Source organism: Enhydra lutris, unplaced genomic scaffold, assembly GCF_002288905.1.
Source record: "Enhydra lutris kenyoni isolate GAN:26980312 unplaced genomic scaffold, ASM228890v2 scaffoldscaffold76, whole genome shotgun sequence".
Lineage (NCBI taxonomy): Eukaryota > Metazoa > Chordata > Mammalia > Carnivora > Mustelidae > Enhydra > Enhydra lutris.
The window spans coordinates 3,792,646-3,807,235 of NW_019154160.1; the positions used below are offsets into that span (position 1 = coordinate 3,792,646).

The 14,590-nt window shown below is 49.5% G+C and overlaps 1 protein-coding gene across 1 annotated transcript in view; it reads right to left on the minus strand.

Moving 5' to 3' along the window:
• LOC111160496 (disrupted in schizophrenia 1) overlaps positions 1–12,188 on the minus strand; it is a 294,921-nt gene extending 282,733 nt beyond the window's left edge. The window contains exons 1-3 of the mRNA XM_022523643.1: positions 12,167–12,188; positions 10,715–11,721; positions 2,632–2,701 (exon numbers count right to left, since the gene is read on the minus strand). Of these exons, the coding sequence (XP_022379351.1) occupies positions 2,632–2,701; positions 10,715–11,721; positions 12,167–12,188 (1,099 nt within the window). The remainder of the gene's footprint in view (positions 1–2,631; positions 2,702–10,714; positions 11,722–12,166) is intronic.
• Between the last annotated feature and the right edge of the window lie 2,402 nt (positions 12,189–14,590).

Here is a 14,590-nt window from a genome sequence, read left to right on the forward strand (position 1 = left end):
CATCTCCTCGCCCTCAGAGGCCCAGGTCCGTTACCCCCTCCTCCAGGGGGCTTCCGTCCTACCCACCCCACCTCCCGCAGAAGCAGCTCCTCCAGGGGCACCGGGGTGGCTCAGTCAGGGAAGCGTCTGCCTTCACCTCAGCTCATGATCCTAGGGTCCTGGGACTGATGGAGCCCCACTGAGCAGGGAGCCTGTTTCTCCCTCTCCTTCTACCCCTCCTCCCTGCTTGTGCCCACTCTCTCAAATAAATAAATAAAATCTTTTAAAAAAAAAAGTAGTTTCTCCTCTTTTGGAACTTTCTTCTTTATATTCTAAGGGACGTGATATGTAACTTTACTACCATTATTCTATACTGCGTGACTGCCCCTCCCTGGTCAGAAACTGAGAAGAAACTCCTAAGGACAGTGCTTGGTGTGTCTTTTAAAATGGCCTTGTGTCAGGGCACCTGGGTGGCTCAGTCAGTGAAGCATCAGACTTCACTGCTTTTGGCTCAGGTCATGATCTCAGGGTCGGGAGATCGAGCCCCCACATCAGTCTCCGTGCTCAGTGGGAAGCCTGCTTCAGATTCTCTCTCTCCATCTCCCTCTGACCTTCCTTTCATTCATGCTAAATAAATAAATGTGTGTGTGTGTGTGTGTGTATACACACACATAAATAAATGAAATCTTTAAAAAAAAAAAAAAAACAAGTAAATAAAATGGCCTGTGTCTGCCTTGTATCCCCCCAGGTCTCCAAGGGCCATTCTCCAGATAGCTGCAGGAGCGTCCTTCGGGATCTTATTGGAAAAGGAGAGTCTCACCCCAGCCCAGACCTACGTGGTCAGAATATGCATTCACCACATTAGCGGTAGGTACCACTCAGCAGCAAGCACCTTCTTGTCCATCACAAAACGCTGACTGCCTGCCTTCCTCCTACGGGCCAGGCCCTCCGCACATTTCACCATAACCTTTACCTCTCAACATCCTGAACCGGGTTTGTAGGTTTGGGAGTTTAAGCAGACTCTGTGTTAAGTGCCTCCCAGGGTGCTTGCCCCCTCCACAGGCTCCGGGTGGTCAGGAGGGCCAGAGCCCTGGATGGGCTCCTCACCCCCATTTGCCACCCTCCCCAGCCAGGACTCAGCTGGCCAGGTCCTCTGGGGAGTAAAGCCCTACGTCAGTGTTTTCTCACAGGCCAGCACATCTCCCGACCACTGGGAGCTTGTGAAACACACTGCACGGCCTGCCCCCGAGCTTCTCAACCAGGAGACATTCTCATGCCTGACACAGAAACAAGAGAAAGGAACTCAGACAGAAACACTAAATAAAGGTGTCTTTCTTCCTTTGGCTTCCCTGACGGGGAGTATCTTATCCAACCTTGTTCTCTTGTGTGTCTCAGAGATATCTGGAGAAAAGATTAAAGAAGTGAGGCCTTTGTTCAATGAAGCCCACTGAGAAAACCAAGTCCAGAAAGTTCCCCAGGCCTGGATCAAAAAAATGGCCTTGATTTTCCACCTGTGTCTTCAGTTTGCATGTGTTAAAGGACCAAGCCAGAAAAAATTAATCTGGCCAGCGACGGGGAACCTCAGACCTAGGCTCAGTCGTCCTTCCCAGACAAAAGTCGGCATTGCTAACTCGCTCTCTGCCTACAGCTGTGCCCCTTCATGGAGCAACCCCTTGCCTCAGACTCACCTCCTCTCTCACACGCCTCAGCCACCACCCAGCGCATAGAAAGAGTGGGAGAGCTGAGAGTTCCACCTCCGTTCCCAAATTCCTCCCCTTCCTCCCACCTGGTCATGCTCTAACCCCCACATCACCTCGGTGGTCAGGGAAATCACAACACTACACAGCACCAGCTCCGGGCATTTCTAGAAGAGGATTTGCAACCTCCTTCTGGAAATCACTCACCCCACTCCTGTAGTGCCCAGTGCCAACAGCCTGAGTGAGTATTCACTGGGAATAAGAGAATACGGGTGAGTAAGGTTGAAGATGCGAGCCTCAAGGCTAATCAGCTTCCAGAAGAATCCTTAAGTCTACATCCCATTTCCAGACCCATTCTGAGTGTGCTAAACCTCGTTATCACCAGGACTATCTATCAAGTTCATTCGTGTCTGGGGGAAGCTGGAAGTTATTTTAAGCCCTCTCTCTTCCCCACATCTAGTAGAAATGGGTGTGACATGTGACAATCAGCATCTGAAGTCCCGAAGACGCCTCCCAGGGCAACCGTACCTGCAAGCCTTCCTTTGACCCCGTCTGCCCTGTGTGCACTCAGCTGCCGTGTCAGTCCTTGTCTGCCACCCTGCCCAGCACATAGTAGGCAGACAACAAATAATTTTCGATGAATGAATAAATGATAGATATATCACACGTTAGGCAGGAAGGTGGTAAGTTAATGCAGCTTTCATTGTGCAAAATCTTGGAGTATTTCTGGGTAATCAACAAATGCATAACCCAAACGATTAATGTGCATAAAGTGCTTTGAAATCCACAAAATAACGGAGCCGTAAAACAGTTCATTGTTACCGAGTGGAGGTGACCAGAGGAACAGAGCACACAACTCATTTGGGGTGTAGAAAATAGACATGAATGAGGGTAAAACAGAAATGGGACATTGCAGGGAAAAGAGGAAATAATCAGTAAGCAAAATAAAACTCACCCTTATCATAATCATCATCCTCAACTGCCTTTTCTTGAAGTTTCTGAAGCTTTATTCTTAGGGATTTTACCTATGTCGGTTTGAAGGGGAAGAAAATGAAAGCCAAATTAGGATAGCATTCAAGCAAACTTATTTTTTTAAAGCTAAAAACATTTAGAAATGATTTCGAAACTGAAGTTCTTTATTCTCCTTTAAAAAAAGAACCACAAATGTACATTTTTCCAATGCCAGATGCATTAGTTTCTCAAAAAAAAGTTATATAAAGAGAAAGTGTAATTTGAGCATAAAATCCACAAAAAGAGCTAGAAAGTTATTTTAAACAAAAATATCACATTGTACCCTTATCTGCATGGAAAAAAATGCATAATAAAAGGAACGCAAACTTCCTGACCTGACCAAATGGTCTCCATTCCCAAAATCACATTAAATTATGAAGAAAAACACACTAAGACTGGAAGAGAAGCCAAGAGAAGAGCGTGAACTTAAACGCGGCAGGATGTCAGCCAGCTGGGTGAGATTGACAAGAAGGACCTCACAAAACCCTTCTAGAAAAGGGCATCACCCTATTTAACCCACATATGGACATAACGATCTCACTGTTTGTCGAAGAGTTGCCAGTACTCATTTTTAATTATCTTCCTTCTCGACAGGAGGCCCGAGATTTTCTGAAGATAGATTCTTGGCCTATCCATGAATGGATGTGGGCTTTATCTCGGAAACATACATTCCTCCCATCTTTTGCCTGACACACCCACATCCTTCAACACCCAGCTCAGGGGCCATCCCCTCCAGTCTGTGTGAAATATCCTTCCTCTGTACTGCCGTGTGACCTGTGCATGTTCCTAGTCACGTGACCCATTTAACAAATATTTACTGAGCGTCTCCTCGGTGTCAGGCACCGTCTGAAGTGTTGAGGATACAGCACAAAATTCTTAGCTCTCTCTCTTGATGACATTCTTGAGTAGGAAGACAAAAAATTAATATAATAAGTACATTTTATGGAACCTTAGAAAGTGACCAGTATTTTTTTTTTAAGATTTTCCTGATTTATTTATTTGACAGAGAGAGACACAGCAAGAGAGGGAACACAAGCGGAGGGGGTGAGGAGAGGGAGAAGCAGGCTTCCTGCAGAGCAGGGAGCCCGACACAGGGTCCAATCCCAGGACCCCCAGATCATGACCCCAGCCAAAGGCAGACGCTTAACGACTGAGCCACCCAAGCAACCTGAAAGTGATCAGTGTTAAGAAGAAAAACCACAGAACCCAGTAAGGGGTATCGGGAGTGCTGGTAGGAGGTAGGGCTGTGGTTTTAAATAAAATCTCACTGACATCTGAGGAAAGATTTGAGGGGGAATCCTGAGGCTCCTGGAGAAAACATTTCAACAAGAGAAAAGTCAGTGCAGAGCCTCGGGCAGAGGCGTTGCTGGTGTTGTCAAATAAAAGCAGGAGGCCACAGGGTTTGGGAAGGTTTGATTAAGGGGGGATTGTAGATGATGAGGTCAGAGAGGTGATGAGGAATGCATCATGAAAACACATGAAGAGGACTGAAAAGTTCTCGTTACTCTGTGGGTGATAGTGGGCAGTCAGAGGGTTTTGAGCACAAGAGTTCATGATCTGATTGAGGTCCAAGCAGCTCCATTCTGACCACTGTGGACAAGGGCAGAAGTCAGATGGCAGGGGAGGCCATGGAAATCACCCAGGACGGAGGTGACCATAGCATAGCCTGGATGATCCTGGGCACAGTGAAGATGGTGAGAAGGCAATCTGATCCTGGGCACATTCTGAAAACAGCGTTGAAGATAGAACCAACAGGATCTGCTCATAGATTGCAGGTGGGGGGTGAGAAAGTCAGCATGATGCTGGGGTTTGGGATTGAGCTGCTGGAAAAACAGAATTGCAAGAAATTGTAGTACTTGCAATGCCATGTTACAGCTATTGTTTTATTTTGTTATTTTTTGTGCACTCCATTCACACTTGAGTATGTTGAGGGCAAGAACTCTATTCTACTCGTGTAGAAAATGGCAGGGCGCACCCTTACTTGGCTCCCCACTGCTCTGGGCACACAGAAGGATGACACTTCCCTCCCCACCTTGCTGTGGGTCATGGGGTTAGGGTGCAAGAGTTAGCAGTCACTTCCGCACTAAGCATTTCATTGCTCTTGTAGGATCCCTTACTGTTTTCCTCCTTGTCCCCTTGACTGAGGGGCCGTTTGCTCTGGTGCTGTAGGCAGGGCTCCTGAGTGACCCTGTGGAGCAGATCCCCCAACCACCTCCATGGGACTCGAAGCATTCAGCAAGAAACAAGACCTTGCGGGCGCCTGGGTGGCTAGTTGGTTAAGCAGCTGCCTTCAGCTCAGGTCACGACCCCAGGGGCCTGGAATCGAGTCCCGCATTGGGCTCCCTGCTCAGTGGGGAGGCTGCCGCTCCCCCTGTTTGTGCTCTCTCTCTCTCTCTATCAAACAAATAATATCTTAGGGGAAAAAAAAAAAAGAAAGAAAGAAAAGAAAAGACAGAAACACAACCTTGTCCTTTAAAGGCTGTGATATTATGTCACTATCTGTTACCTCTTCTTTTTTTTTTTTAATTTATTTTTTAATCTTTTTTTTTAAGATTTTATTTATTTATTTGAGAGAGAGACAGAGTGAGAGAGAGCACGAGAGGGGAGAAGGTCAGAGAGAGAAGCAGACTCCCCATGGAGCTGGGAGCCCAATGCGGGACTTGATCCCGGGACTCCAGGATCATGACCCGAGCAGAAGACAGTCGCTTAACCAACTGAGCCATCAGGCCCCCTGTCTGTTACCTCTTCTAATACAATCTCCGAAGCCAGGCACAAGTAGTGCATAAATACTTTCTGAAAGAATGAATGTTTACACTAGCCTCTTTATCCTTGAGGTTTCTCCATATTACAGGTGCACACTGTACCAGGAACCTAGCTATACATATTAGGGACAGAAGAAAGTCTGTATGGGAGGGTCCTTGCTATTACCATCATCACACTGGAGCTTACTAGAGCTGAAGCAGAAGACCTACAGGAAAGAAGGTCACAGAAAACTTCATGTAGAGCCAACAGCCACCCCACCTTCTCCCCCTCATCCAACGATCCCTCTAGGTCACTGAAGTGATACCCCAGATGTTTGAATGTCCATCTGTGCTGGAAGCAGAGCCACTGATGGTCATGACCTATCCAGTGACACAACCGTGTGAGGCAGGCAATTTCCCTCCTTCTGCAGGTTCCACAAGCTGAAGTGGGGCTCACTTGCAAGGTTCTCCCCGCTTCCCTCCTCTGCGTACCCAGTTAGCATTTCCTTCCATCACGACTGTCTCAATCCCATGCAGTCCCTGGCAATGTCTCTGGGTGGCTATTTCTAAAGAGCATAAAATACCCTTTCCACTGATTCTCATTCATGGCAGTTGTGTTCTAGAAAGTCACTGGAAATGCTCAGTTAGCAAACACTAAACCATTGCTTCCAGGGGAAACAAGTGTTTCCTATCTCTCATTCAGAGATGGGTATGTGATTCTGTGATTCTTTCCCACCAATAAAATTTATGGTGTTCCTTCCTAATCTCTCATTCCTATCGAAACAAAATCTGCCTTCCTATAAATCCTATGCCCCGGACAGAATCCCTCCCATCTCTCCTACATCACTGAATAAAGCTGATTCTTCTTCTACACAACAGACATTCGAATTATCGAAAATAGCATCGTGTTTTCTGCTGTCCCGGTGTTAGTTTACCACAAACAAAGATACTTAAACTACAGATAAATGGTGTCCAGATCCTATCACTTGAGACAGGATATGAGTTTAACTTGAACCCCAGGGAGAAGGGCGAATTTGGTGATTTGGGCCCAAATTCACTTATTCTGAGCTCGTTCTCCGATGATGATAATGACCCACATTGCAGGCACTTGCTCAGTGCCAGACCCTGTCTGAAGCTCCTGGCAAGAGGTGAGACATTTCATGCTCATGAGACTCTAATGAGACTCTAATGAGACTCTAATGAGGTGGGTACTGTGGTTTATCTCCATCTTCTAACAACAGCATCTTGAGGCACAAAATGATTAAGCAAATCACCTAAGGTCACTCAGCCAGGAGAGGAAAATGCCAGGCTAGCACCCAGGCAGTCCCACAAACCTGCCAGACTGCAGGGCATCGTGGGATCACAGGCACACGCACACACACCCCAGCAGGTGCCCACAGGCAGCAGAGCTGATCACCTCCAGAATGCCCAGGGTGAACCCGCAGCCACTTCACCCTTCTTCCGCAAGGAACACTGCTCTGGTGGGCTCTGACCAATCAGTTCTTTTAAAAGCTGCATCTGGGTGATAAAGGTGAAAGGAAGAGATATCTAGGGTTGGTTATATTTTTTAAAACTAAAGATCCGGAAACCCAAAAGGTAAGGCAGGGTGGCTTTCTCCAGCCAGAGCCCCTGGAATGCTGAACTTCAGGCTCTGTGATGACCTGGTGGCTGGGGGAGCTGGCAAGGTGAGCCCGAGGCGTGACTGGACCCCAAGAGACGCAACTGGTTGGGGGTTCACAGACTCCAGTTTGTTAAAAACAAGATTCTCAGGAGGCTGTGAGTTCCCTGCAGGTAGGAGGAGGTAGAAGAAAGGAAACCCAGGGAACAGAATCATGGGGACTGCAGACGGATCACTGCCAAGGTAGTTCCTGTTTGTTTGGCTGTTTGGGAGGGAGAGCCGCTGGTCATTAGAACGGCGTTCTACTTTTGCTTCACATGCATCAAAACTTGAATTTTTGAGATGGAGAAATACAGATCTGTGGTCAAGATTTTTTTAAAAGAGATCTTGGAAATGAAGTGCTGAATACTGGTATTTACAGTTGGAAAAGGATGACACAACACTCTACTTAGTGCCTGGGACCTTGCGATTCATAATAAGAAATATGTATTTGGTCTTTGTTCATTTCTGACTCAGAGAGCCTAAAACCCTAGAAATTTCCTGTGAAGAGGGCAAGAAAGGTGTCTTTTGTTATGTTAATAAGGTGACTCTAGGAAGACACCAAAGGATGAGGGCTGGTTGCCAGGGGAACCGACCACGTGATTAGAGGACAAGAAACTTACAACCCCATCCCCCGACCTCCAGGGAGGATACAGGGGCTGGAGGTTGAATCAATCCCAAATGACCAATGATTTAATCAGCCTTGCCTATGTAATAAAACCTCCATAAAAACCCGAAGGACCAGGTTGGTACACATCTTGCCCCATGCATCTCTTCCATTGGCTGTTCCTTTTGTAATAAACGTGTAATCTGTTAGTAAAATGTTTCTCTGAGTTCTGTGAGTCATTGTAACAAATTAATGGAACCCAAGGAGAGGGTTTCTGTTGGTACCTCTGATCTAGAGCCAGTGGGTCAGAAGCACAGAGGATGGCCAGGACCTGCAGGCAGGCAGTCTTGGGGGGCTGAGCCCCTCCACTGTGGGAGTTGATCTGTCTCTGGAGAGATGGGGTCAAAACTGCCTTGAGTTATGGGACAGCCAGCCAGCACTGGAGAAATTGCTGGTGCAGACAAACACCTCTCCGAGGTTGGGATTGGTGACGAGAACCCCTTCACGCTTTGCATATCTGTGTCTCTGACTCTCTTCTTTTGCCTTAGCCCGCCAGCCCAAGAAAGCTGTCAACTAGAGATCTGGGGTCCCTCTTCATAAGATGAATCATTGCACCAAAAACAAAAATGATCAAGCAACAGCAGAGGGCCAGGACGGATGCGAGACATCAGGCATCCAAAACCGTCTAAGAGACGTGACCTCTCGTTATAGAGCTCATGGTCGAGTATAGAACTTGGGCCCACAAACAAATGATTATTACATGTGATGAATGCTACCATGGGCCATGTCCAGAGCGCTACGAGAGCAACATGGAAGGAGGGATTCATCTGGACCAGAGGGGGCAGGAAATGTCTAACAAGGAAGTGGCTTCAGACCCATACCAGAGGGATTACAGGAGCTTGGCAGGTGGAAACGTGTAGGAAGGTCGTTCTAGGCAGAGGGAGAACTGTAAGCAAAGGCCCTAGGCACAGCTTTCCCTGGCGTCTTCATCCACAGGAAGCAACACCAGATGGCTGAGCCAGCAGGAGTAAGGCACTAGGGCAGGCTGGAGCGGGCTGGGAAAATCTCAATTATCAGGATAAGGAACTTGGATACCATCCCGAGAAGAGCAAAAGGTTTTAAGCCAAGGAGTAACACCATCCCACTGGCGTTCTGGAAGAAACTCTGCTGGTCATCCGGGGGACAAAACTGGAGAAGAAAAACACTGGAGGAAGGTAAATAAGTGGAGAATCTCTTACAAAACCCAGGTTAAAAACAACCAGGGTTTGAACCAGGGCAGAGGCTGTGGCCATGAGAGGCAGGTTAGCTACTGGACTAGGAGGGCCGACCAGATGTTGGGAGTGAGGATGGGGGAGGTGTTGAAGATGCCTGCACTTTCTCTAAAGAACTAAATGGATGCTATTAATTAAAATCAACAAATGTGTATGAAGATCAGGGTCCTTTAGAACAGGTTTGGTCGGGGGGCGCCTGGGTGGCTCAGTCGTTAAGGGTCTGCCTTCGGCTCAGGTCATGATCCCAGGGTCCCGGGATCGAGCCCCACACTGGGCTCCCTGCTTGGTGGGAAGCCTTTTTCTCCCTCCCTCCTCCCCTGCTTGTGTTCCCTCTCTGTGTCTCCTTCTCTGTCAAATAAATAAAATATTAAAAAAAAAAAGAAGAAGAACAGGTTTAGTGGGGAAGACAATGACATCAGCTGTTCACATCTAATTCCAGGTTTCTGTGCATCACCTGGGAACGGAGAGCTACAAGAAGATCGTGAGATAGAAATCACATAGCTGGGCTGAGGTCCCCAAGGGCTGGAACAGGGAGAACAGGGCCAGGGCCAGGAACATGAGACCACGTGTAAAGAACAGAAAATAAATGAGCCCAACTGCTGGGAATGAACATGACCTTCACATTTTCAGGTACTTCCACCAAATGCCTGATGAGTGGGTGTTCTACTTCCTTGTGTACATGTACAAATGTATGCACACATACACACACATGCACACTTATACACGTACACACACATCACATGCACACACCCCAGAAGGAAAACACAGCCTTTCCGTAGGATGAGCCAAACAGCCCAATGGGGTCAGCCACGGAGCACCTCTGCCTGGGTTTCTCTGGGAACTTTTTGCGGGTAGAACAACACTGCCTATTCATAGTTATACCCATCTCTCAGGTAACTGGGTGGACAGCACCCTCACGACGTAACTGGGTGGACCACCCTCATGGGTGGCTTATATGTATGCCACCCATCCTAGCTTCTCACTGCAGCCACAGAACAATCCCAAGCAGGGCTTCCGTCTAAGTAAGAAAACTGAGGGGCGCCTGGGTGGCTCAGTGGGTTAAGCCTCTGCCTTCTCCTCAGGTCATGATCTCAGGGTCCTCGGATTGAGCCCCGTGTCGGGCTCTCTGCTCAGCGGGGAGCCTGCTTCCTCCTCTCTCTCTGCCTGCCTCTCTGCCTACTTGTGCTCTCTGTCTGTCAACTAAATAAATAAAATCTTTAAAAATAATAATAATAATAAGTAAGGAAACTGAGAGCCCAAGAGATGGAACGACCAGGAACGAAGTCTCCTGGCTGTGTCAGGCAGTGCCCCCTGAGCGGGATGACAGACAAGGGGTAAATGCAAATGAAACTCAGCATCACCCCCAATGGGGGCATCACCAACTTCACACCCCTCAACCGCACACCAGCCAGCTCCAGCTCCCCTGCCCCCAGTTTCCTGTTGCAGAGCAGAGCTGGGCAGAGCTAACCACACGTCACTTAGGGCAGGAACCGCAGAGGAGCCTGCGGCCGGAGGGAGAGCAAATCTGAGCATCGAAGTGACAGAGAAGAGGAGAACAGGGACAGATCTGCATTCACCCTGCGCGAGAAGAAACAGAAGCGCAGGGACATGTTTTTGCTGCAGCTACAAAAGGAGCTGCTGCAGCTTCCAGGGGGAAGTCGGTGGCCCGCCCAGAACTCGTTTCCTGCCCTCTGCCCGAAGAGGATCTGAGCCCATGATAATCATGGGCCCCGGAGGCTGGGGACACCGACCTCCAGCCGCCTCTGGTCGCTCAGCAGGCAGTCCAGCAGCACGGGCTCGCACCTCCGGACCAGCGTCTCCCAGCACTGAGCGTCCCCCAAGCTGCTGCCCTCAGACCCGGAGGGGCCCAGGGAGAAGCAGGAGGCGGTGTCCACGTCCAACAAAGTCGGCGTCTCCCTCTCCAGCCTGTGGCTGCCTCCTGCGGTCTGGGCAGAGTCTGCCAGGCGCTGAGTAGTCTTGAGATAGAAGTGGGGAGAGAGAAGTCGAGGGTGTTCGTGGGGCCTGTCCAGGCCGGCAGCCTTGGCTTCCATGTCCTTGGGGCTCTGACAAGGGGCCTCGGCCTCTCTGGAGGGCGGGCAGCCTTCCGCTTCTCCACGTTCCCCCGCAGAGCCAAGCGAGAGCCGTATGAAGCTAAAGCTTGAGGTAAAGGCATCCTGAGAGCTGCCCGGGGCTGAGGGGACCCTGGGGTCACTCCTGAGGCTGCAGCTGTCGCCATTCACCTCCTCTGGGAACAGACGGCCTTTTGTCCAGGTGTCCTTTGCTCTTTCACAGCCACCAGCATCCCAGCCAGCGCCAGGGGCCTCAGAACTGTCCATGGACGGGAGCTCGCCCTGCCACCCTGTGCCCCCAGGGCCACACGACCTGGCCGGCCTGGCAGGCAGTGTGGCGCCAACTTGGAACTGAATCCCGAAGAGCCCTGAGGGTCTTCTCGCAGGGGTCCTTGCCAGGCCCCCGTATCCCACAGCGGTCCGAGCCGAGGCAGCTGTGCTCCTAGGAACAGGGCTCCCCGCCGAGGGGCCTCGCCACTGGCCTCCAGGATCAAGGCCACCCCGTCCGGCCCTGGACTCAGACTGGTGGGACTCCTCACCGCATGCCCCTCCCTGGGCCCGGAGCGCAGTGGCCGCTGCTGGGTAGAGGAACCCAATCCGGGGCCCCGCTGTGCTTCTCATGTAGCCCGGCCTCCGCGCCAGCCGCCGCCTCCGCAAGGACGCCACAGGTGGTAAGCAATCCCGGCCACCTGGGAGGAAGAGAGAACACAGCACCGTAAGCGCTCGTCGCTCAGTGGCTCCGCGGAACTGCATCTGGAGAGCATCCTGGCCTAGAGGTCACCGCTCCGTGCATCTGTCAGAGACAGAGCCCAGCTCAGGCGTCACGAGGCCAACCCAGCATGGAGATCCGGACAGTCCTGTCCAAGTCTTGGCCTCAAACACGTAGCAGCAGCTCAGTGTCTCCGCTCCTCTGCTCAGCACAGCAGCCGCAGGGCTGAGTTACGCCAACACATCCCAGACCCATCGGAGACACTGCCTCAGTGACCCCTTCGGCACCCTCTGGCATCTCACCGGTGGGGCTCCTGGGCACATTGGCACGCGTCTCCCAGACTGGGCCTGAAGAGTGAGCGACTGGAAAGCAAATGCCAGCATCCTTCTCCAAACAAGAGCCAATCACTCATTCCAGCGACTTACTGGACAATACACGAGTTTCCATTATCCGAGCTATCCCTGTCCCCCGCACACATCCACACCCTGGAGGGCCGGCTGGGGCACAGCTTACATCCATCAACTCCTCTCACACAGCAGCCCACAGTAGGCCCTGTCTGATGTGCTCTACAAACCAGCGGCTGTGTCCCCCACCCAGCTACGCAACAGGAATAGAAACAATAAAAAATGCCGATAGCCCTCGGGCAGGCTTGTACAGCGGCTGAGAGCAGGGTCTGGCACCTCACGGCAGGTTCAAGCCCTGGCTGCCCCATGGCTGACTGTGACCTTCCACACGTTACCTGACCTCTCTGTGCCTCAGTGTGCTGATCGGGAAAATGGAGACATGACCAGTACCTCTCACCCAGGGTGGTTGTGCACATTGAACCAAATGAGTCGTGATGCACAGACAGCCTAGAACAGCGCCTGGCACTCATGATCTGTGTGCCGAAGGTGTGAGTTCTTATTTCCTGTCACAGCACAGTTACTAAGAATATGTGCATAACCTATGCTCATTTCACATGCTCGCTGCCAAAATCATGGGAATCGCCCAGACCAGGAATTATAAGTTTTCTTCTACAGTTAAGAAAACTGAGGCTCAGGGAAAATGACATTCCAGAAACCCCTGCCAGTGACTGAGTGACCAGGTCTCCTGACTCTCCTGGCCCACACGGCGCTCTCACAGCTGCACTCTGCCACACCATGAATCAGATGAAATGCAAAGCGTGCAAGTAAGACCAGGCAGCACTGAACGTGGCCACAGGTACACTACAGCCTCTGGTGAAGAGTGGAACAAAGCTTCATGCCAGGGCCACACATCCCACTGTGTCCCCAGAACATGAAGGGGCCCAGGATCTTTGTCACGGTAAGTGGAAAGCACTTCGTGTTTGGGGGCCTCCTGTGTTATGATCATGGCACACAGCAGTCTTCAGAATGGGTGTCCATGGAAATCCTGGGGAATGAGCACAGTGACCCATGAGCCACCCATTCCCTGAATTTGAGCATCTAAGGACAAAAGAGCCCAAGACAGGTTCACCCAGCAACCTTCTCTTGCCAGCCAGGCGTGCCGACTGCCCGGTGCCAGGAAAGGGTTAATACCACCCATGTACATAGAATTCCAGAAGCTGGCAGTGGAGGGAGGAGTGAAAATAAGGGCTATCAGGGGGTGGGAGAGGAAGTCAGGGTAAAGAAAGGGAGGGAGGTATATAATATACAACCCTAGGCCCTTGCTACCATTTTCACTTCACAAATAATAAAACTAAAGCCCAGAAGATTTCAGTTTGCCCAGAACTCCCAGATGGTAGCTTACCAAAGCCTGTTTTGGTAAGGTCATAGCTTACCAAAGCTCATTTCAGGACAATAAACCAGCATAATACCCTCCTGTGCCCCTAACTGGCTTGATAAATGATGTATGAATGGATGCATGGATGGATGAGGGACAGATGGATGAACCAAGGCCTATCGATTCCAAAACACACGCTCTTCTCGTACCCTTTGCCTCCAAGTGTATCCCTGAGGATGATAACTTGAAATGACAGGAAGTCAGAAGAAAGATTTGTCTTATTTCTTAATGACACACGCCATGCAAAGCTGGAATCAGTAGAAAAGGACAGGACCAAAAATGTACAGAAGGAATTAATTAATTAGTTAATAGTTCAAATTAGACCACACATTTAGATGGTTACTATCAAAAAAAAAACCCAGCAGTGATTGAGGAGTGCACTTGTGATGAGCACTGGGTTGGAAGTGTTGTATGAAAGTTTGTACACCAGGAACTGATATTACATTATATGTGAACTAACTGCAACTTATTTTTTTAAGATTTTATTTATTTATTTGACAGACAGAGATCACAAGTAGGCAGAGAGGCAGGCAAAGAGAGGGGGGAAGTAGGCTCCCTGCTGAGAAGACAGCCTGATGCGGGGCTCGATCCTAGGACCCTTAGATCATGACCTGAGGAGAAGGCAGAGGCTTAACCCACTGAGCCACTCAGACGCCCCACTAACTGGAATTTAAATAAAAACTTAAAAAAAATTAAGACATTGAAATCAAATTTTTTAAACAGAAAATAACAAGTGTGGATTAGAATGCAGAAAAATTGAAACTAGTGTGCATATCTTGATGGGTATTATTCAGAGTAGCTGAAGAGAGTACAGTAGTTCCTCAAAAAGTTAAAAATAGAATTATTACATGGTCCAATAATTCCACTTCTCATTATATACCCAGAAGTATGGAAAGCAAAAAAATATCTCTTTGAGATAATTGTGCACCCGTGCACAATCACAGCAGTGTGCTTCATAACAGTCAACAGTAGAAACAACCCACTTGTCGGTCAGTGGGTGAATGGATAAACAAAATGTGGTAAAGTCATACGACGGAACATTACTCAGCCTTAAAAAGGAAAGAAATTCT